Source organism: Oppia nitens, unplaced genomic scaffold, assembly GCF_028296485.1.
Source record: "Oppia nitens isolate AA-2021 unplaced genomic scaffold, nextdenovo-longstitch-racon4-pilon3 scaffold29_pilon_pilon_pilon, whole genome shotgun sequence".
Lineage (NCBI taxonomy): Eukaryota > Metazoa > Arthropoda > Arachnida > Sarcoptiformes > Oppiidae > Oppia > Oppia nitens.
In genome coordinates this window covers 1,141,468-1,164,918 of record NW_026533209.1, presented here as the reverse complement: position 1 = coordinate 1,164,918, position 23,451 = coordinate 1,141,468, and the positions used below count along the sequence as shown (strand labels likewise).

General features: G+C 29.3%; 5 protein-coding genes across 5 annotated transcripts; 3 read left to right on the top strand and 2 right to left on the bottom strand.

The window, feature by feature from the left end:
• Positions 1 to 603: 603 nt before the first annotated feature.
• Positions 604 to 2,918, bottom strand: LOC128954833 (histone-binding protein RBBP4). Its single transcript, XM_054300435.1, has 4 exons — positions 2,649 to 2,918; positions 2,037 to 2,339; positions 1,083 to 1,957; positions 604 to 1,000 (listed from the first exon to the last, which is right to left on the bottom strand). Exons 1-4 carry the CDS (start codon positions 2,665 to 2,667, stop codon positions 935 to 937), a joined length of 1,263 nt encoding a protein of 420 aa, XP_054156410.1. The 5' UTR covers positions 2,668 to 2,918; the 3' UTR covers positions 604 to 934.
• Positions 2,919 to 5,407: 2,489 nt separating this feature from the next.
• Positions 5,408 to 7,175, bottom strand: LOC128954764 (regucalcin-like). The gene is made up of 4 exons (XM_054300360.1): positions 6,655 to 7,175; positions 6,338 to 6,541; positions 6,039 to 6,185; positions 5,408 to 5,622 (listed from the first exon to the last, which is right to left on the bottom strand). Exons 1-4 carry the CDS (start codon positions 7,031 to 7,033, stop codon positions 5,408 to 5,410), a joined length of 945 nt encoding a protein of 314 aa, XP_054156335.1. The 5' UTR covers positions 7,034 to 7,175.
• A 5,201-nt stretch (positions 7,176 to 12,376) lies between these two features.
• Positions 12,377 to 13,599, top strand: LOC128954763 (GDP-fucose transporter 1-like). Its single transcript, XM_054300359.1, has one exon. It carries the CDS (start codon positions 12,532 to 12,534, stop codon positions 13,597 to 13,599), a length of 1,068 nt encoding a protein of 355 aa, XP_054156334.1. The 5' UTR covers positions 12,377 to 12,531.
• Positions 13,600 to 14,344: 745 nt separating this feature from the next.
• LOC128954777 (uncharacterized) lies at positions 14,345 to 16,422 on the top strand. Its single transcript, XM_054300375.1, has 3 exons — positions 14,345 to 14,965; positions 15,039 to 15,497; positions 15,571 to 16,422. The coding sequence occupies exons 1-3, from the start codon at positions 14,500 to 14,502 to the stop codon at positions 16,032 to 16,034; spliced, it is 1,389 nt and encodes a 462-aa protein (XP_054156350.1). The 5' UTR covers positions 14,345 to 14,499; the 3' UTR covers positions 16,035 to 16,422.
• Positions 16,423 to 17,047: 625 nt separating this feature from the next.
• On the top strand, positions 17,048 to 19,198 carry LOC128954762 (zinc finger protein 160-like). Its single transcript, XM_054300358.1, has 4 exons — positions 17,048 to 17,408; positions 17,484 to 17,813; positions 17,875 to 17,952; positions 18,024 to 19,198. The coding sequence occupies exons 1-4, from the start codon at positions 17,186 to 17,188 to the stop codon at positions 19,196 to 19,198; spliced, it is 1,806 nt and encodes a 601-aa protein (XP_054156333.1). The 5' UTR covers positions 17,048 to 17,185.
• The last annotated feature ends 4,253 nt before the right edge of the window (positions 19,199 to 23,451 follow it).

The window sequence follows — 23,451 nt, the reverse complement described above, 5'->3', positions numbered from 1 at the left end:
TAAACGATACTGTAATTAAAAATACAGTAAATCGCAGGAAAAAACAAATTAATAACTTTAATTTAATAAATGACTAAGTTACTTTTTATCTTAATAAATTAACATGATAATTTTACCAATTAAAATATCTGTTTCATTAGATTTTGGATATTTCAAATATTTTATTTTTAGTTAATTTATAGTAATTAAAGTTATATTAATTTAATAGTTTAATAGATCATTTTTTTAAAGTTGATTAAAAATATACATTTACCGGTAATGTATATAATTTAGTGTATAATTACTATAAATATATAATTTAAAACACATCGAAATAATTTTCGATAAATTATACATTTTTTTTAATGAACTATCCGTCCATTTCATTGATCAGTTTGTCGGGTCAATAATTTGTGACAATTATTAGGTTTATTAAAATTATAATAAATTATTAGTAAATTATAGCAATCAGTATAAGTAAATTTAACAAAATTTAATAAATATATGTTTTAGAAATTTAATAATAATTTTAATTATAAATTAAGTAATAATGAATTATTATTTTAATACTAATAATTAATAAATTAAATAATAGATAAAAATGTCTCAATCATTAAATTCCAGTTCCAATCAATTTATTTAATTATATAAACACAAGTGATGTTTGTTTTATTTATGTTTTTTTTGTTAAATTTATAAAAATTAAGTTTTGCTTTTTTATGATAGTAATGATAGTAAAGCCTACCGGAGCGCCAGTTCATAGTACGCTAAATAATAATAATAATTATAATAAAAAATAATACGTGAAAATAAAAAAAAGAAAAGTTTACACAAATTATAATTCATGAAAAAAATACAGTTTGTATATCTCTTAATCGGATAACTTAAATGATAAATAAAATTTATAATAAAAAAACCGACGAATGGACACCAAAACCATCAAATGAGTGACCACTTATGCGGCGGCTTCCAGTTCGGCGGCTGGTGTTTCAGGTTCTTCGTCGTTATAGATGTTTTCGGCCTTTAATTTCGCAAAAAAGACCAATAATTAGTTGACAGACAACACAACAAATAAGTATTTAATTTCAATGACAAAGACTTACCATTTGCCAGACTTGCATAATGTTGTCCTCAGACACGGAACAGATAATCCACGGTTCGTTAGGATTCCATGAAAAGTCAGATATTTTAGCGGTATGTCCGCCGTGAATGAACAACAGTTCAGGCGGTCCGTCTTCGGAATCTTCAGCTGACTGTTCTTCGCCAATCTTCGACAGATCCCATACGTGTAGACGACGATCAGTACCACTGGAGGCCAGTATTGTTTCGTTATGGGGCGACCATTGAACCTGAAAGATCTCATCCTTGTGCGACTCGAATGAGTGAAGTTTGAGCTTCAGATTCCTGAGATCCCAGAGGGCAACCGTTTTGTCGGCCGAACCGGTGGCCAAAATAAACTCCGAGTACGGATTGAACGACAAACAGTTGACTTCGGCCGTATGGGCGTCTACTATGTGACTCGGTTTGTTGGTGTTGGCCGACCTGGTGTCCCAAATCATCAGTTTCTGGTCATCGGCTACAGATCCAAACAGACTTTCGTGTAGCAAATGCCAGGCGACGTCCTCGACGACGGCCGTGTGTCCCGTAAATATTGTCTTTGCGTCGACTATGTTCTTGTCACGAACGGGAGCATTGATATCCCACAAGCAGATGGTGTGATCATCAGATGCGCTCAATAGATGTCCGTTGAGGTTTGGGTTCCACGAAAGACCGTAACCTTCTTTTTGGTGGCCGCGTAGTCTCAAATCGGGCGCGCATTCGCCATTTGGATCTGGTTTTGAGGGATGTTTCGTGTAATCAAAGATCAATACATCGCTCGACGGTGTTTTCGTGGCAATAATGCACGGATTTTGCGGCATAAAGCGGGCTCTATTGACTTCTCCCTCGTGATTGATCTTAATCTCAATTTCAATCTTACCTAAAGTCCAGAGAAAGTGAGAACAGATAATTAGAAACAAACAAAAACCAGTAATAAAAACAATCGTTCAATTAGTTACCCGAAACCGATCCAAAACCGCCAAACTCGCCCTTCTCTGAGTCGTAATGGGAGGCATCAAACATAGCGTCTTCGTTGGGCAACTGAACCGATGCTATCAACAGGTGATTCTGTTCGTCGCTGGTATGAGTGCCGAGTATTAGCCGATGTATGGAATAGTCCTTGCCTTCGGGTCGCACAACATCGGGCAACCACTGAGCGGTTAGTGATGGCCACTCCAAAGCGTGTGTCATAACCAGATCGTAGAGAAACGGTGTGTTCTTCTTCCATATCTTGTACTCTTCGTTGATCACACGCTCCTCGACTGTTGAATTGGATATATGTTACGATACAATCGTTGCCGACGGGAATGACAATGGACACAACATAGACAAGAGAATGAGTGAGAAAAATGATTAGAAATATTATAATTGGGTTTTTCGGTACCGATAACGGCACGAGTCTGTGTGTGTATGTGGACAACACCGGCTGATTGTCACTAATCGGTAGTCAATAATGCCATCAATGACCACTATTAATGTCAACAACATCGGCAAATGGCGCGATGTTATCGGTGTCCATACAAACACACAAAGCCGGTATCGGCACTGTTGGCCAGTCAGAGGACACTTACCGGCGTCCTTATCGGCCATTGTTTTGTCAGTTGGTATATATATATATCGGTAACTTCGGGCCTATAAATGTGTGGACACTGTTGTTGTTATTATTATTATTGTTTATCCAATGATTTGAATGTTTTGTTTGATTAATATTTTTTAAGTGCAAAGAAATGCCGCGATTTTGTCGATTACAGGCTTTTCAATGGCTTTTCAAATGGCGTTCAATAGTAGGCATACACATAGCCTAACAATGTATTCCAGTTGATAGTCAAACAGTCGATGCTTACACAGTGTATGCCATGTTTTTTTTGTTAGTAGTATTTATTGAATACTACAGTGTATAGTGTAATATACTGTATATTTAAGTCTATTATTATAAACTTATGTATGTGAACATAAAGTTGATGTATGATGCATAGCGCTCAGCGGCATTAAACAATACGCGCGCACATTCATAGATAACGTTACAATTTTAATCGGTATTTTCCATCCACTTTATAACACATAATACAGTGCAGTATATGTTTTTTGAATAAATAAATTAATACCCCATATATTATATTTAGATAAAATATCTTATTTCAATAACAAATATTTAATTACGTTGTTTGTGAACGAAATTAAATGAAATATTTTACATTGCTACATTTTCTTGTTTGTTTTAGTAGTGACTCCTATAGTTATAATTAATCAAAAAATAATTATTTATTAATTTATTTTCATATAAATATTTAATAAATATTTGTGTTTTTTATGTTAATGTTTTTTTTAAAAATAGTAATTTTATAAAATGTAAAAACATTATCATCTAGATAAGTTAAATTATTTAAACTTATGAATAGATATAGTTTTTATTTTATTTTACATATATATATATATATTTTTAATTATAATGATAAATTAAAGTTTTGCTAGCAATAAGAATATATGAGTTTTAATATAAATAATTTTTTTAAAAATTCTATCAATAAATTCTAACAAATTATTTAATTAATAATGAAATATTAAATAATAACTATAATTACCGTATTATATTTTTTAAAAATAATAAATACAATTTACAGTGTATTTTATGAAAATAATATATTTTTTATTAATTTAAACATCAATTTATTTATTTAATATATAATTAAAACAATTTTCTAATATTTCTATTTATATCTAATTTACAACAATTTACATACTTATACAAATAAATTATATTAACAATAAAAATACAATTGATTTTTATTTTTATAAATACAATTGATTTTTATTTTTATAAATAAAATAAATCTTATAATTTTTATTGGACTACTTTGATATAAGTTATTACTTTAATTTTTATGCTATTTTTAAAAAATATTATTTAGTTTACAAATTACTTTGTATTTCTGCTAAATATATTTATTAATTTTTTTATATATTTAAAAAAAATTATTTTCTAATTACTCAATAACAATTAACTAAATATTAAATATCTAGATCATTTAATTTTTTATGTAAATTCAATACATTTGTTTGGCTACATTACACTTATACACAATTTACACTACAAATATATATTAATAGTACTGTACAATACATTAAATATAAATTTATATATATGTTAATTAATTAAATTCACTAATATTAATGGCTTTTAGTTTATTATTATTATTACTTTTACCAATAAAAATGATATCATTTAATGACATAGTTTTTCTCTAATATTTAATGATTTAATAATTATTGGACTTTTTTTTATTTAAAGGACGGGTAGAAAACAGATGATACGATCAATTGATTTGTTTAATTTGATTTTCAATTTAGGAAAAATACTAGACATAAAACTTTTCAATTGATGAAAAAGATTTTTATTTAATACTTCAACAATAATAAAATCGTTATTTCAATTGACACTTCTAAGTGTTAGATAAATATTTGCTTTTTTTCACCCACTCTAACAATAATAATAATAATAATACTAATAACACTATTATCATCATTATTAGGGTATTAGTACTATTAAGTTATTACCTGTAGTATTATTATTAGTATTATTATTACTACATTATCATTAATGTATGGACTTTTAATGGAAAAAATCACATTTAATGTCACAGGTAATTATGTTTTTTCCTATGATATACACTGTATATTAAACATTAACTATTTTTTTACGATAAAAAGTCATAATAATAATAATACTAATAATAATACTAATACTAACATATATGTACTACATAGTATGTAGGTGCCGGTAAAATTGCCTGCCCACTACAAAAAAATAACTTTACTATTTATTTATACACAACATTAAATGTGATAAATTTGTAGTTTTTTTTTAAATATTTATATACTGTAAATACCGTACAGTAACTGTATTTTATTGTACCGTAACTTTAAATTTCTTATATAATTTTCTTATATATATATATATCTATATATTATACTGTAGCTAACTGAGTTACATTTTCCGCACCGGGAGATCATCATCATAACCAACAACAACAACGACAACGACATCAGCAACAAAAATAAAATTATGACACACCTTAAACACTATTACACTATATATATATATATATACCATACCATTAAAAAAAGCATTTACCAAATAATCAAAAAATATCGTAAATGCCATAAAATTCTACGCCATATACAGTAATACTGTAACAGTATATATCAATATACAGGTGCGATATGCGGTATATACTGCAGTAAATTTACAGTGAAAATACAATATATAACTTATAAGCTATAATAAATGATTAGTATTTTTTTAGTGATATCATATAATATAGTATTTCTTTTACTGTAACCGAAAACAGTTGGATGGCTGGCCTTTAAACGAGTTATCCCTAAAACAGGTCACTTTGAACGTGTGTCCCGCTTGTTGTGCGCTAACAACTGGTGCGGGTAGTCCGCGATTGCTGGACGTAACAAACAGTTCATTCATTTCGATGCCACCGAAACACGCGGAGGTCACCATATTGGCGGACAAATCGATTTTATTGATTACTTTGGCTGAAAAATATTGATTAAAACCAAAACAAACAATTCAAATGCAAAGTCATAGGCAAACATTAGGGGAAAGGAAATGATAGGGAGAAAAAAAGTCAACTGTTTTTATTTTTATTTTTTTTTGAAAAAAAACTATTGATTGATTTTATTTTTGTTGTTGGCTTAACAAATAGGCCACCAGCTAATAGATAACCGATTTTTGCCATTAGTGTGTTAGTCGTCTATTAGTTGAATGAAAGCCAACATAGTGTGTATGTATGTGTGTGTGTGTGTGTGTGTGTGTGTGTGTGTGTGTGTGTGTGTGTGTGTGTGTGTGTGTGTGTGTGTGTGTGTGTGTGTGTGTGTGTGTGTGTGTGTGTGTGTGTGTGTGTGTGTGTGTGTGTGTGTTATATCTGTTTTATTTCAAAGATCAAACAAACCTGTATTTGAATCGATATTCAATATCTTTCCGCCGTAATAGACAACCAGCCATAGGTTACCTTTAAGATCGACGGTCAGTCCGTATGGGATTTCGGTGCCTTTGAAGCTAAACTCACTGTTTGAAGCAAAAAATGTCCTTTTTTTGCCTGAAGTTATTGAATGATAGTAAAAAAATAAAATAAAGTGTGTAAAAACTTAAATTAAATTACACAAATATCATATATATATATATATATATATATATATCGATCCCTGAGCTTTCTAGTAAAATATATTACGGGTAAATGTTAAAACATACCGATAGTGGCCGTAGAGTTATCGTAGTCGAAATAATAAATAGCCCGTTCCATAGTGTCTACGGCAAACAATTTGCTATTGTCCGACGACCAAGTAATGCCGTTAGGTATGGTTAGTCCATTATATTTGGTGGTCAACGTATCATTACTAAACTCATATAGTTTACCGGCACCCTTGACCATTGTCATTGGATTGCCCGGTTCACCTAATTAACAACAGTAACAATAAAATAATAATAACTTATCATATATTTATAGTTTTTATAGTTATTTATAAATTGTACTGTACACTCTACTTTAACATTAAGATATGACATACCTGTAAACGATCCGATCCATAACCTTCCCCGGGAATCGCACTTTCCATCGTTAAAATAGGTGCCACCGTCTATGTCGGCCAACTTGTAAATATCGCCTGAATTTGGCAAATATTTGGCCAATGAGTTGCCCAAACTGATTACATATTCGGTGTCACACTGATTATCGGTCGGTATGGCCATTGTGGTCATCGGTGTCGATTTGCTGGCGGCCGACACTATGTTGTAGCGATCGCAGCGACCACTTTCCGGATCAATCTGATGGATACGTTTGGCAAAACAGTCGACATATGATAGACGTTGTCTTGATTGGTCCCAATGTGGACTCTCGCCCCAGTCTACCGGCTCCTGGGACACGATCTGGACGTGAAATGAGGACATGGCTTATCGTATTAGTGTTAATGTTGATGTTGTTGTTGTTTTTAGGATATATCTAACACAACAATAACAAAATACTTTGAATACTATTTGAACTTTCAATTGGCAGCAGAGAAAAACTTTAGGATTTCAATTGAATTTGTTTTTTTGTATTATTTTTTTCTATTATATTCACAGAATATTTGCACAAAACATAGTGTGAGAGAGAGAGAGAGAGAGCTATACTTTATTTTCAATACTGAATATTCATACAAACAGAATATTCTTTAATTGCTTTCACTGAACAACAATATAAAATAATTATATACAGTATAAGCTCTATTAATAGTAGTTAGTATTAGTAGTATTAAAATATGGTATTAAGTATTGCATTATATATATTAAATATATGTATATTGTAAAAGTGAGAGAGCATTAAGAATATTCATAAAAATGAAAAAAAATATATATATATTGAAATAAATTAAATGACTGACTTGAATGAGTGAATAAATGAATAAAAATTTTGTTTGGAAATTATTGAAATACAATATAATGATTATATATATTTAAATAATAGTCAGTTATTATGAATGGCATTTAAGCATTGAATATAAGAGTATAATAGTCGAGTATTTTTTAGTTTTTGATTAAACTTATAGCAAACATATAACACATAAATTGCATCTGAAGTGAGTGTTTGATTTGTACGGTAAATGTGTGTCTGTATTGTACACCACTCTACTGTACAGTATGTGGTGTTTATCAATGTCTGTATACTGTATTGTGTGTGTGTGTGTGTGTGTGTGTGTGTGTGTGTGTGTGAGTGAGTGTGTGTGTGTGTGAGTGAGTGTGTGTGTGAGTGAGTGTGTGTGTGAGTGTGTGTGTGAGTATGAGTGAGTTAGTGTGTGAGTGTATATGGTTGTGTGTGATGTCCAATGTTGTTGGTGTCTATGTACTAGCACTGGTGCTTAGGTTTTCATCAATTTTAATATATTGTGAATGTGATGCCAAACACACACACACTCACTCACATTCACATTAAGGTATGGTTGAAGAGAGAGAGAGAGAGAGAGAGAGAGAGAGAGAGAGAGAGAGAAGAGAGAGACATATGAAGCATAGGAAGGGATGTGAGACATCAGGAGAGGGAAAGTGAAGTGAATAACTCAATACTTTTTTTTATATAGGATTGTAGTATATATTTGTGATGATATCGATTTTTAAGTGTGACGTGAATTGCAATATTATTATATATATACAGTATACCAAAGCCATACAAACTGTATATATCCTTATATTATATATATATATATAAGACACTATGTATAAGTATATATTGTATATACTTATATTATAAAAATATAGTAATATATTGGTCGGTTTGCCAGTTGGATCGCATGGATGGGCATCTATTGTGGCGGTAAATCAACTCATATGATAAATAAATGAAAAATATTTTGTTATTACATTATAACAATTTAGTTGACTATAAAGAATATATAAAAATATATAAATCATTAACATATTATTATATGTAAAATTTAAAAAAACCCATTTTTATTGTTAATTATAAATTGCAAGTAGCGGTAGTTTTATTTTAATTTTATTTTTTATCATCTTTTATGTTATAAAATCTAATTTATCATACAATTTATATTTAATAAATTTTATTATATACAACAAAATTTGCTAAATAAGTAAATTTTATACAATAATTTGCTTTAATTATATTATTTATTATATAACAAAAAAAAATAATTAATTTTAACATACAATGAATGACTAAATTTAACGTATAGTATATAATATAATGTAATGTATAAAATAGATAATAATATTATAATAAAAACAATAATATAATAATAGCAATGTAATAAAGTAATATATTTTAATTTAATTAATATAAATATGCAATATATTAAATTTGTATGATACATAAATATTTGCAGTATATTATACTGTATATATTTTTCAACGACAAGTTTAACATTAAAATAAAATTAATAAAAGTATGATATACTGTACACAATGTATATAAATTTATATTAATAGCAATAATGTGTGCAAAAAAACAAACAAACAATGTTTAAATTAATTCATTCATTTAGTTCATAGCAATCACTGTAAGTACACAAACAGTATTGAAAATTTCAATAATGTTTGAATACAAACAGTTAGTTAATGGTTTGAAACAAAAGTTTTATAGTAATTGATTTTTTGAGGGATTAAAAATTAATTTTTTTTAAATACTATAATAAAAGTGTGTTAATATTTGAAAAATAATTTGTATACAAAATTATGAATATTTTTATTTTAGTAAAATAAATTTATATGCTTATAAATTGCTAATTTTTATTCCTAAATAATAAAATAATTATAATATAAAATAAAATTTACGATATATAAAATGATTTTTACATTAAAAATCAATTTTATTTTTATTATATAATATCACACAATTATTGCTTATATAAAATCTAATTAAATAAAACTCAATATAATAATAATTATTATAAAAATAAAAATGTAAAAATATTTAAAAATAATAATGAATTGATTGATCAAAAAAAGTAAATCAGATTTTTTTTTTGGAAACATTTTATAACTATTATGATTCGGTTCCAAAAAAAATTGATTATCAAATTAATTTATTAATTAGAAAAAATCCTAAAATTTTCAATATTTATTGTTTTTTGTATTTGTTTGGTTAATACTAGTATTTTCTATGATTTCAATATATTTAACATTTAAAAGTTTTTTCATATACAGTAAATATTTATAATTTATTTGATAGTCTATTTGTATTAAACTTATTTACATTATTATTTACTAAACTATTTAAATGTTAAGTTTTTTACATTTCAATTTTAAGTAAATAAATGAGTTTATATTAAATATACTAAATATACAGAAATTTAAAATCACAATACGGTAATACAAAATATATGTACAGTAATGTACCGGTAAATAAAATTATTTACAAAAAAAATAGTTATTAGTTGGACGCGTTATGCTAATTGAATTACTAAATTATTTTATATATTAAAAGTTTATATTAATTTTTAAAAAATATATTACATATTAATTGTTTGCATGTGATATAAATATCAGATTATATATACGATTTCAAAATTATCAATATATAATAGTATAGAAGTATAATAAACAAATAGTATTGAAAATTAAAAAAAGTGCGAGAATTTAAAAAACAAAAATTAAATAAAATTGAAATAATTTTTTTAAATAAATTCTTTTCAATTTTCAACAGACAGTTGTCTCTTCTTTTTGTACTTAATTTTCGTGTTTTTTAAATTTACACTTATTTTTCCATTACTTCTTAACATTTCTGACATTTTCCATCGTTGATGTAAGACATGTATGATTATCATCTTTTGGCCAATCATCAGTTGGTCATTACCGTTATGATTGTGGCGATCATAGCTGCCACCGCCTACGATGTCGACACCTTTGATGTCGATAATAACAATCCCGAGCCTCGTTCGTCACAGTTTCGTGAGGCGGCCTCCGGCGACATCTGCGACGACGGTGTTATCGAGTCGATCACTCGTCTAGAAAACGGCTCGATTGCCATATTTCGCAACCAAAACGTCTGGCTATTAGACAAAACACTGGTCGGTCCGTATCCTGAGTCCCAGGTGTTTGATTCAGAGTTTACTGGTGTTATCGAGTCGGCGGTGACCATACTGGCGCACGAATCGGTCACACAGTTTATAGGCACCGGTCTGTACTTAAATGATACCCATTTTCTAACGTATAGAAACTTCAGGCCCTATCAGATCGATTGGGGAACATTGGTATATATGCCGCACAAAGGCCTCAGAACGTATATCGGTTCGCAAAACAAGACAATCGGCGATATGATGGGCCGTAAGATTATGGCCGCCTATTTTGATCCGTTGGGCAGTATGACAAAGTTTGTGTTCGCCGACCAAACAGTATTCGGCTATCGGTTCGATTTGGGCGCCGAATTTACCAAACCGTTGGTGACCAACGTGGCCATCGAACTGGCCAAATATGGTGTACAAAAAGTATTGCATATCAATTTTCGGGCGGCGTTTACACTGTCCACTGCGTCCAGTCATGAATTGTTTTTGTTCAATGATGGCAAGTACTGTACGATAGAGATATTGGCGGCGCCGAAGCCCCAGTCGTGCAACTGGTCGTCCGCCAAACGATTTCTCAAATGCGATTCATATACACGGCTTAAAGACCACAACAACAACGGAAAGATTGGTGACCAAAGCTCCGCCGACGATCAACAGACTGGTATCCACTCTCGGGTTCGGTCAGAAAACCAAATGGTCGGCAATGACAGTTCGGTAACTCCCGTGTCCAGTAACTCCGGTAACAAAACCGTTGCGAAAAGCGGCCAATACATAGACAAACCTTTATTTGTTTCATTATATCTAAATTTATATCTAATTTATTTTTCTGTGTATTTTACTAATTGAAGAAAAAGTCAAAAAACAAAATGTCTTTCAATTTAATTTTGTTTTCATAATAACAATAATTTAATTATATTTGTTTAATTAAAATTTTTTATTAAATGACAATTAAAAAAAACTAATGTAGAATTTTTATTATATGAAAAATATAAGAGATTTATATAAATATATATAACTATATATAAATTTATATATACAATTTATATGTATATATTGAAAATTGTGTATATTGAAATTTAAATCATTATTTTTATATTGAAACAAATATTAGTAAATTTTTGTTTTTTTTAATATGATAAAATTATATATACAAAATTAATAATTAATAAAAATTTAAATTTAAATTTAAATTAATATGTAATTCAATAAATTATATTTAATTAAAAAAAATATGAGAAAATATTAATTTTTATTATCTGGTCAACTATCAATTGGTTACAAAAGTGACCAATGTAAAAGTTATAGTTAATATTAAACTAAATAATATTGTAATTGATCATTTATTAATTAATTGTATAATTGGCCAGATAATTACCCGCCGACTAATTTTATTTTTATTATATTATTATTTTTTTTGACCAATCGGCGGCACTTATCTGACCAATTGTATAATAAACTAATAAATAATTAATTGCAATATTATTTAGCATAATATTATCTATAACTTTTACATTGATAACTTTTGTATTCAATTGATAGTTGACCAGATAATTGAAATTAAAGACATTAAAATTGATTTTTTTTTATTGAATATTCAGTAGTACTATACAGTATAAGCTATGATAAAACATTTCAAGGACTCAACAAAACACTACTGATATTATAACGACATTAATAAAGTTAATATTGTTTTGATTGTTACCTATTATAAAGCATTATCGAGACTGTCCTTATCATATGACACATGCGCTCTACCATTGATTATATAATATGTCAACAAATCTATACCTTTTAATAGTAATAATAATAAACAGATTAGTGAAGACATGCGGTGATAGTCATCGACAACAATAACAACAACAATAATAACAACCAATAAATTCATTCAATCCAGTGATGACACTATTGTCGGCAGTCACCGCCGACAGATCACTGGTAGCCAAATATGCCGAAGTGGTGGCAGTGGTGGCCGCCTATTGGCTGATATCCATATCGATGGTCTTCATCAACAAACATCTGCTATCGGGCGCCGACATTGGCCTCAATGCACCGCTTTTTGTCACATTCTATCAGTGTCTGTGCGCACTGGCCATCACACTGGTCATGTCGATGCTGTCTCGGACCAATCCAAGTCTATTCAAACTGCCGGCACTATCTTTTCGACTGACGACCGCCCGTCAAGTCTTGCCATTGTCGGTGATGTTTGTATTGATGATTACATTCAACAATCTGTGTCTTAAGTACGTCGGCGTTGCCTTTTATTTTGTCGGCCGTTCGTTGACCACTGTATTCAACGTTGCTCTCACATATGTGATACTCAAACAGTCGACATCGGTGTCGGCCATCACCTGTTGTCTGGTCATTATATTTGGCTTTTTTCTTGGCGTCGACCAGGAAAGTACTGGCGGCTCGTTGTCCATATCGGGTGTGGTCTACGGTGTGTTGGCCTCGTTGTTCGTATCGTTAAACAGTATCTTCACTAAAGACGTATTGCCGGCGGTCAACAACAGCATCTGGTCGTTGACTTTCTATAACAATCTCAACGCCTGTCTGCTATTTCTTCCGTTGATGATAGTTACCGGTGAATTCAGCGAATTGGCCAACTTTGGCCACTTGTGGGACGTTAACTTCTGGAATCTCATGACACTGTCCGGTGTGTTCGGGTTTGCCATCGGCTACGTTACCGGACTGCAGATCAAAGTTACGTCTCCGTTGACGCACAACATCTCCGGTACGGCTAAAGCCTGCGCGCAGACTGTGTTGGCCACTGTCTGGTACTCCGATCACAAGTCGACGCTCTGGTGGTTCAGTAATCTGCTGGTACTCTTCGGGTCGGCCGCCTATACCCGTATCAAACAGCTAGAGATGAAACGCTTGCATGAAAACCAGTCAGTGGCCACCGTGCCTTCCGTCGGTACGGCGACGGCAGCCGACAAACAGAAACTAATCAAAAGCAATGTATAGTTTATCTAATAATTTATATTTATTTTTTTTATTAATATATTATTTTAATTTATATCAATACATTTAATATATATAAATATATTTTAATTGTATAAATAAATTTTTTAATAAATTTATCTAAAGTTACTAAAAAAATATACTGTTATTATTAATAATTAACTAAAATTAATTTATTTAAAAAATCTAATGTATTATAAATATTATAAACTTTATTAAATGCGATATTAAATACTGTACAATAAATTTATTCTGTATAGACTAGACATGTATGCATTTTCAGTGTATGAGTGATAATTGTATAAACCGAAACCGAATTTGAAAGATATATTTATATAGCTTTGACAAGGTTAGTTTAAATAAGTTTTTTTTTAAATAAAGATAAAAAATTAGACAATTAAAGTATACAGATATATCTATTACCGTTATATTGTGTTTAAATTCCCATATGGATGTCTAAGTCATGGGAAATAATGCGAGTTTTCTCCCATATGAAAAAATAGTTTTTTTACTATGTATAATAATTTAGTTTTTAATTATTATCAGGTGTGGTAAATAAATGCAAGTTTTTTACCATATCAAAATGTCATTTTTTATTTTTTTTAATTCCATATGAGAAATAAAACACGATTTTACGGTACCCTATCGGGTAGTAAAGTCTAGTTTTTTATTTACCGGTAATATAAAAATTTTCAAACAGTTATTTGGTTTTTATTAATAATTAATAAGACTTTTTACGTCATATATGAACAGTGATTACGTAACGATTGAAAGTTTTTTTTAATTTAAATTTTTTATTTTTTCAAACTTTCGGTTAACACTCAAACAACACGTGTTGACCACTGCCGGCCACAAACGGTAAGCGCTTACAAGTCGAGGAATAAAGAAAAATTTGTCGACAAAATGCATGCCATGGATACTGGCAATGATGACTCGGCAATGGCCAGTAGTAGTAGTAGTAGTAAAACCGAAATCTGGGATTTCGGCAAAGATGGCAAAGAAAATGTGGTCACAACTACAATGGCATCAGTTGTGGCCATTGATGGCGATGTTGCCAATGCCGCCAATCGTCAAACGGGTTATAAGTTAGTCAATTTGTCCGATTCTTCTGCCGTCGCCGCCGGCGGCGACCCGAATATCACGATTAATGGTCAGTCAGCGGAACGACCGAAAGTGCTATACGTTCGCGACCGCTATGCCGTCGACACCGGCGAGTCGTTTGACAAATGTTTTGCCGATCAAAGATTTGTCGGCGCCTTTCGTATCGATGGCCAACAGCGCTACGATGACAATAATTGCCGACCAAATCTTATCCAATTGGACACCGATATGGAACAGATTGCCAAACGAAATGTCAATCTAATGGATGGTTAGTGTCCACCGATATTGAAATTATTGTTTATTTTGGTTGAATTACCACTTTATCCCTCATTTGTCTTCAGGTTTCGAGAACTCTTCACTAATCGTTGACTACAAGTCATACAAACAATTAAAATGGAAATACTTTCTTCAGTGGATCCGTCGGTCGCAATATCTTGAGAATCGACCGGCAAATCAATTGCCAGAGTTTGTATCGTTCGGCGGTCTCTACACTTCAATGCTGATGACACCGAATCATATCGAAGATTGGACTCTATTGATAGCCAAATATAAGAATACGATTTATATGAATAAAATCCGTTTCGATGAAGACAACAACCGTTTTGGTGGTCGATATAAATCTCGTAGAGACGAGTTTAGCGACAATTTGGGATCACCGGTGGATAACAAAAGTTTTACAAATAATATTACTTATTTGGCCACAAAAGTCACTCAAATCATTACCAATGGTGACAAACAAGCCATCAATACAGCCATCAATGAGTATGAAAAGTACTTCAAGTGTTACGAAACAAATATAGGTATTTGTTTTTTTTTAGTGGCAATCAATAAAACTATTTGTAATTCATATAATCTTTTTACGGTAATATCCAGGCGTTCATAGATTGTTACTGATGTCCGAAATCGATGCCATCGACGAAGAGGACAACTATTACGATATTAAGTGCTCAAAGAGTACGGCTTTCGGTCAAAAATTATTGAATTGGTGGGCGGGTTGTGTGGTCGCTGACATTGACTATATTCTGGTCGGTATTCAAGACAACAATAACGTACTGAAGCAAATCGATAAGATGGCCGTCCGCGAGATTCCCGATTTGCCGCGTTTTCGCTGGAATTGCGACGAGGCGTATGATTTTGTTAATCGTATACTTAACTATATTAAGGAACTGATGAAAGATGCGGAAGATTTGGACACTTATAAGGTGTACTTCAGGAAACGCGACCGAAATTGCGTTCGAAGCGCTAAACAGCCAATCAATGGATTGTTACCGGTTTGGTTCACATCGGGTACTGAAGTCACCGCTGAATTGGCGGAGACTGCGACCACTGACCACTGATGATAATAATTATCAATCGGATACTAAACACAGCGTCATATAAATGAAATGATTTGTTTCTAATTAATTAATTTATTGTTTAATTTTGTTTAACTAATATTACTATTTATTATTTAGTTACCACTATCGGTAATTTAATTTATTATGAAATATCTGACATTATAATAGCAGGGTATTTTACATCTACCGGTACTGTACCGATAATCGGTTTTCAGGTGCCGCTCACACTGATTGCACAGGTAGTTGTAATACCGTAATAGTATTAGTAGTATTACCTTACAGTGCATTACGGTAATTGATCTACAAATTGTAGGATACAATTTCACATATTTATTCAAACTATATTTATAATGTATTGACATAGATTTTGTAAATTAATTATCTAATGACCGGTAAATAATAGTTATATAATACTTTTTTTAAACAACTAACAATTTTTTGTGTGACTATACAAATAAGTTAATACTCATTATTATTATTATTTGTATCATTTAATTTATTTTTAATTGACAAATGAGTTTATAAAAATTTACATAAAAACACCCTAATGATTTTTTTTAGTAGAAACAATTTTTTTTATATAAATACCTGTACCGGTAATTGTTTTTTTTACAATAGTACATACATACAGGATATTAAATCTATAAAAAAGATTTTACATATAAATCTATTGATTATTTAGATATGTTTATAAAAAGTATATGTATTAATTAATTTAATTAATTAAAAAAAAGTTATTATAATAGTTATACATTACATAAAACACTGTAATAATAATAATATAGTATTAAAAAAAAGTTATCAAAAATATTTTTTGCGCTAAAAAACTGCACAATAAGTTTGACAGTAAAAACCATACAACCAGTAGTAAAGTGATTGGTTTTATAATGTATTTATGAAAAAGTGCGCCTAAAATGACAATCAATTAACACTATTGTTTTGATCACGTGTTTTGTTTTGAAACTAAAATATTGTATTTATTGTTTATATAGTAATTCTATGGAAACAACAATTACTTAATAGATATGACACATGACTTAAATTAATCATAAAATTTAACCATAAGTTATATCAACTAATCATAAGCTGATCCAACAACAACAACAACAACAGTAACCATCACTGGTTCGGTTCATAACAATAATCCAAACATGTGTTCAGTACTGGCCAACGACGTGTTTGACGAACTGTACCGCGAAAATCGGTCTCTGGTGGCCAATCTGGTACACGAACAACAACTACGCCAATTGGCCGACCAGATCATCAATCATCTGTTGGGTCTGACAGTGAACTGCAACTGTCCGCACGATGACGATCTCATGGACAAACTCAAGACTATGACCGTCGAGTATCAGCGACAGAAGGCCAGCAACGGTAAAACTTTTTTTATTTGATTGTTTTGGACACCCGATCACTGATGTCTTTTTCTGGTCATTTATTTTTAATTAGACTCTARTATTGATCATCCGTTTTATGAGCCCGTCCTACGCGAAACAGTGGTGCCCACCATCGATATGGCCGACTGTTCCTATCAGTGCCAAGAGTGCCAGCAATTGTTCACCACTGATATAGACTTAGAGATCCATATAAATAGCGTCCATAAGAGCTGCCAGTCTTTTGTCTGTCACGAATGTCATCATATCTGCGAAACACAAGACCTGTTTGTCGAACATTTGGAACAAAGTCACGGCTTTAAAGCTAATAATATTAATGAAGATGAAGAAGAAGAAGAAGAAAAGTTGGTKCAAAATGATATCAAACCAGACGTCCGAAGATCAGGTATTTAGACAATCGAAACGATCGTTTTAGTCATTAAAGTTGTTTTTTTATCTTCTAAAAGATGTATCAATGAGTCCGTCATGGAGTCCATACACGAGTCCCGTTAAGTCAAGTCCATACAAGTTATCGCCAGTTTTAAGTAATAYTTTGTTTATTTATTCAAATTTTAACTGATTTTTAAACACAATTTATTTCTGATTGTATTTACAGCTAAGTTAAGTCCACGAAGTTTAGTGAAGAGTATGCGAGTGTTTGGTGGCGGCGATGATGAAGTAAATCCAGACTTTCGGCTAATGTCAGAGATGTTGCACCAGAGCTATGCAAACAATCTGAACGAAAAACTGGAAACAACCAAAAACAAGAAGATCTATAAATGCAATAARTGTTCGCAACAATTCAATCGACAACCGTTTCTTGAAGCGCACGTCAATCGGGTACACAATAAGACCAAACCGTTTTTGTGTGACAAATGTGATCAACGATTTTATGCGAAACACTATTTAGACAAACATTTGGCTGCCGAGCATAAGATCAAGTCGTTTGAGTGTAATTTATGTTCATTTAAGACGATGTCGTCTAATAATATCTTACTTCACAAGAAACGGATGCATTCGGGAACTAATGGTCCGAATGCGAAGTCAGTAAAGACGACGACTAAAACAGTTAATGTCAAGAATATTGGACAGAAAAAGTCGGATGAGTTTGTCTGCGATTTGTGTGACTTTAAAACTACTGCCAAATACTCGTTTATTTTGCACAAAAGTAGTCATTCGATGACCAAAAAGAAGTTGCGATGCAATGTCAACGGCTGCGGCAAAGTGTTTGCCAGCGAAGCCAGTGTCAGACAACACGAAAAACTTGTTCATAAAAATCTGATGACAACACAGGCAAAGAAGCCAAAAGTGTTTCGGTGTCATATCAGTGACTGTAAAGAGATTTTCATTAATAAGGTTCGACTCGACAGTCATAGACTACAGACGCACGGCATTAGTCTTCCGAAACCGAGCGAAACAATCAAAACTGTGGCGAAAAAATCACAGACAAAGAGATCGAGCGGCGGTGACGGCGACGACTCGACAATATCGGCGAAGAACACTACCCATCGGTGCGATGTTAGCGGCTGTAGGAAACGATTCAAAACTATGTCGTTTCTGGTCGTCCATCAACGACAGGCGCACAGTATTGTCAAACGTTTTGGCTGTGATTATGCCGACTGTCGGCGCTATTTTAAGACAAACGCCAAACTTCAGGCACATATACGTCAACATAAGGAACTGGAAAAACGGTTTACCTGTCACTGGAATGGCTGCAACTTTAAGACCGATACTTACGCTAAACTCAATCAACATAAACGACAACTAAAACATACTTCGAGTGGATTATAAGTTTGTTGTTGTTGTTGATGATGTACAGTATATTTAGTTATAATTACTATATAAGTAATTTTCTTTATTTTGTAAAAATTATTATTTTTTGTTTATCAACTATTTTAATAATTAGTTACTCATTATTTACTTATTTTTTTATTTGTATATTTGCATGTGATTTAATATATAAATTAGATCTAATTTACTTACCATAATATTAATTAGTTTGACTATTGTTTAATGATATACTCATAATAAATATATCAATATTTAATAATATTTAATATCATAAAATAATTATCATTATTCACATTAATTATACCATTAAATAATAACATTAAGTTGCGATTTTTGTTTTATATCGTTAAAACTGTATTGTATTAAATTATTGACAACTCATTTTAACTTAATATTTTGATTACCCTACTTATTGTTAAAATGTTGTAATAATTTTTTAATTACATGTTAAACATAGATTTTAATTATTATAAAATCTGTATCATAAGAAATTTATTACATATTTATGTATATTTTAATAAAAAAATAAAATATACTGTTATTTTATTACTGTTAACATAAAATTAATACAATTCATAAATATTTTTAAAAACAAATTGTGATTTTTATTGAATATAAAATTTTGTTTTTTATGCACAATTATAATAATAAATAATATATTTTAAAAAATTTCAATAATAAATATAAATTGAAACATAAAATAAATAAAATATAATAAGTTATAACTATTCAATTTGATATAAATGACATTTGAATTAGTAGTACAAAACTTGTTTAATATTAGAAATTAATACTTATAATAATTTTAATAATTACCGTAATATTATTTTTTTTTAAAATTCCTAGAATATTTCCATGTAAATTAATGAGTAAATTTACTCAATAGATATTATCTAATTTGCTAAATATATTAGCATAAATATTTAGTTGAGAAATTTTCAATGAAAATGGTAAGTAATTATCACAACACTAAATAAATAGATATATATTAATATATATATATAAGTTTTCTACCTAAACATACCGTACTTTACTTAATGTATAATACCGGTACATATATTTTTTGTACGTAACAAAAATCTGCTTGCTAATCATTAGAGTTAAAGTCACTGTGTTTACACTATAATAATATTAATAATAATTATTATTATTACAAAATACCGTACTCTATATAAAAAATATTATACTATTGCATTGTCTATCGGCAAAAAAATATCATAAATATTAATATAAGTAAATTTCTATTGAATTTTTGTATAGTTGGTAACAAAAATAATTATAAATATTTATTAATATTAGTCATCAAATGCGATACAATTATTATCAATATATATAAAGAAAATAATTTTAGCAACAAATAATAGATAAAGTTTAACAATAAAATAAATATATATATATATATGAATTAAGTAGTGATATCATTATCTCATTATTATCATTCATTCAAATAACAATTTASAAACAAATCTTTTAAGATAATGAATAGACATCATCACCACAACAACAACAATAGTAGTCACCGTCGATATGGCGGAAGAGGACATGTAGAAGAACATGGAAGAGGAGATAGACAYGAATGTCATGTTCGTCACTGTAATATCAATGACTACCGTAACCGACACGATAGTTGCTGTTTGAACACCAGTTCCTCGTCATCCAGTGATTGCACATCTAGTGATTCGGACATTGAGTACCAGAAAAGTCACAAAAAGTTGTCGACATCGGCGTCGTCCTCATTGAAGRGGTCGTCATCAAAGGATCATTCGATCGAAGAAACGCCAGAAGTCTATAGGAGTAACAATGGTTTACAATGTAGTCTATGTTGGCATCCGATACAGCCGTTGGACGACACGGAACTGCTCGGCTGTCGACACATCTATCATCGCCGGTGTCTTAAACAGTTGCTGGACCTGTCCTTCTCTACTAAGTCACCATCGATGGTAGTATACTGTACTAAATGCAAGTGTGCTGTCGACCAGAATCTGGTCAATGAGTTCAAAGAAAAATTGTTTCGATCGGAAAACAACACGGAATCGATTGACAGTCCGTACCTGAAAGTGGTTATGGATTTGAAAAACTTGAAAAACTAAAACTTACTAATTAGTAATTTTTTATTTATTATTATTATTATTACTGTTGTTCTAGGTTACTTATTCAAGATTAATTAAAAATTATTTTTAATTATAATAATAAACAATAATTTTTTTAAATAATAATTTATTTATGATTTTTTTTTAATTTTAATATTTCAAATTTTACATACATGAGAAAAACTATTGTATAAATATTACAATAAAACAAAAATTCTAGTCTATTATTAAAATTATTATTATTTAAGTAAATAAAAAAGATTATTTGCTGACCAAACTGTGTATTAAATTTATTTTCAAATGCAATACAATTCATAAACACATATTCAAAATCAAAGTGTTTTATGAATTGATAGCATTTGAAAATAATTTTTTCGGGCCTTCAATATACTATAATATAAAATTTTTTATTACAATTAACAATAGAGCAATGATATAGTTTATAATACAGTATAAATTTATATAATAGATTGTATTATATTATCATTTATTATATTTTTTTTGTACTATTAAGATATCACATTAACAACACAACAACAATAATAATGATAATAAAATTAACAACTTATTATCATTATATACAGTAATAATAACTAACAATCTAATCCCAACACCTCCACTACCACCGCCRCCACCATTGCATTTATAACTACCATCACCTCTAACATACCAACACTTGAAATAATTATAATATTTTTAAAGGTGTTACCGGTGCTTAAATACGCTAATAACCAGTTCCAGTAATTTCCTTTTAATTATGATTTTGCAAATTTATATTGATTTCTTTAAAACACAAAAAAAATATTACAAATAATTTTTTGGGACCTATGAGATGACAATTTATTGAAACAACCAAATAGAGAGAGAGAGAGAGAGAGAGAGAGAGAGAGAGAGAGAGAGATATGTAATATGCAAATCATGTTAAGTTTGCCAAAAAAATTATTATTCTTATCATTATTTGCTTCTATAGTGAATTGTATGTCATTTTGTGTGTTACTTAAAGTTTATATACAAAAATATCTTAAATAGCATTAAAATTTAGATATTAACAAATTATTGAATAAAATTGCAATTTTGTTTTATATTTTTCATCTATTGTTTATAATTATTAAGTACTGTATATACTTACCATAGAATAATATTGTAACTTATTAATTATTAAATAACTATACATATTATTTTCAAAAATAATAATAACTTTATATTACATTATTTATAAATATATATATATATATATAGATTAACATAATTATATCYTCTATATGTAAGGAGTAAAAAAATAATTATAAAATTGTTGTGTCACTTATTTTATTATCTACTAAACTAAAATTATTATATATTTTTTTATTACAAGCATTTTAGAGTTAAATAAACAGTCATTACAAAGTTATTACATGTATTATTAATAATATATATATATATTTTTAAAAAAAAAGTAAAGCAAAACAAGACTTAATTAATTTTTATAGGATTTTCAAGAAAAAATTGATATCAAATATACTATTGATTAAATTGATAAAACAACAAATTTTATTACTATTATTATATATACAATTTTTTTTAATAATTTTAGTCATTTTATGTTTTATTTATTGGTTATTTTGACAACAATTATAAAATTTAATTAGTATTTGTTTATTATTATTATTATATTAAATATTGAATTAAACAACAGTCAAAACATTAATATAAATATTTTATATAAAAAACAATAAGTCATTTAAATAGTTACCTTAATAATTATTTTACTAATAGTTTTGTTAATAGCAATAACAATACCTATATAAATGAATGTATAGTAATGTTATATTGAATTTTTTGTAAGTAAAAAAAATATTATATGTTTTTTTATCTCTTTATATCTCTGATTCAGATTTTTTAATGTAATGTAAAAAACATATTTAGGCAAAAACTCATCGCACATGTATTACATTATTATTATAATTGTATTAATAATAATAAGTATTAGTATTATTATTAATATCATCATTATTTTATTGCTAATACTACTATATTGCTTTTAAATAAGATTATAAGGTTAAGTGCAAAGTGAAAAATTATGTTTTTTTCTCGAAAAAATAAAATATAATTAATAAAATAATAATAGTATAGAGATATCTATTTCTTATGAATTTTGTTTTTTTATCAAAAAAAGTGTGTCAA

Excerpts from the sequence above, each read along its gene's own strand:
- LOC128954833 (XM_054300435.1), bottom strand. Across the intron at positions 1,958-2,036 it reads CGGTTTTGGATCGGTTTCGG|GTAAGATTGAAATTGAGATT; the intron begins GTAACTAATTGA and ends TCTGGACTTTAG. Across the intron at positions 1,001-1,082 it reads TTATGCAAGTCTGGCAAATG|GCCGAAAACATCTATAACGA; the intron begins GTAAGTCTTTGT and ends GCGAAATTAAAG.
- LOC128954764 (XM_054300360.1), bottom strand. The coding sequence starts at position 7,033 with ATGTCCTCATTTCACGTCCAGATCGTGTCCCAGGAGCCGGTAGACTGG. Across the intron at positions 6,186-6,337 it reads TAACTCTACGGCCACTATCG|GCAAAAAAAGGACATTTTTT; the intron begins GTATGTTTTAAC and ends CAATAACTTCAG. Across the intron at positions 5,623-6,038 it reads GAATATCGATTCAAATACAG|CCAAAGTAATCAATAAAATC; the intron begins GTTTGTTTGATC and ends AATATTTTTCAG.
- LOC128954763 (XM_054300359.1), top strand. The coding sequence starts at position 12,532 with ATGACACTATTGTCGGCAGTCACCGCCGACAGATCACTGGTAGCCAAA.
- LOC128954777 (XM_054300375.1), top strand. The coding sequence starts at position 14,500 with ATGCATGCCATGGATACTGGCAATGATGACTCGGCAATGGCCAGTAGT. Across the intron at positions 14,966-15,038 it reads AAATGTCAATCTAATGGATG|GTTTCGAGAACTCTTCACTA; the intron begins GTTAGTGTCCAC and ends ATTTGTCTTCAG. Across the intron at positions 15,498-15,570 it reads GTGTTACGAAACAAATATAG|GCGTTCATAGATTGTTACTG; the intron begins GTATTTGTTTTT and ends GGTAATATCCAG.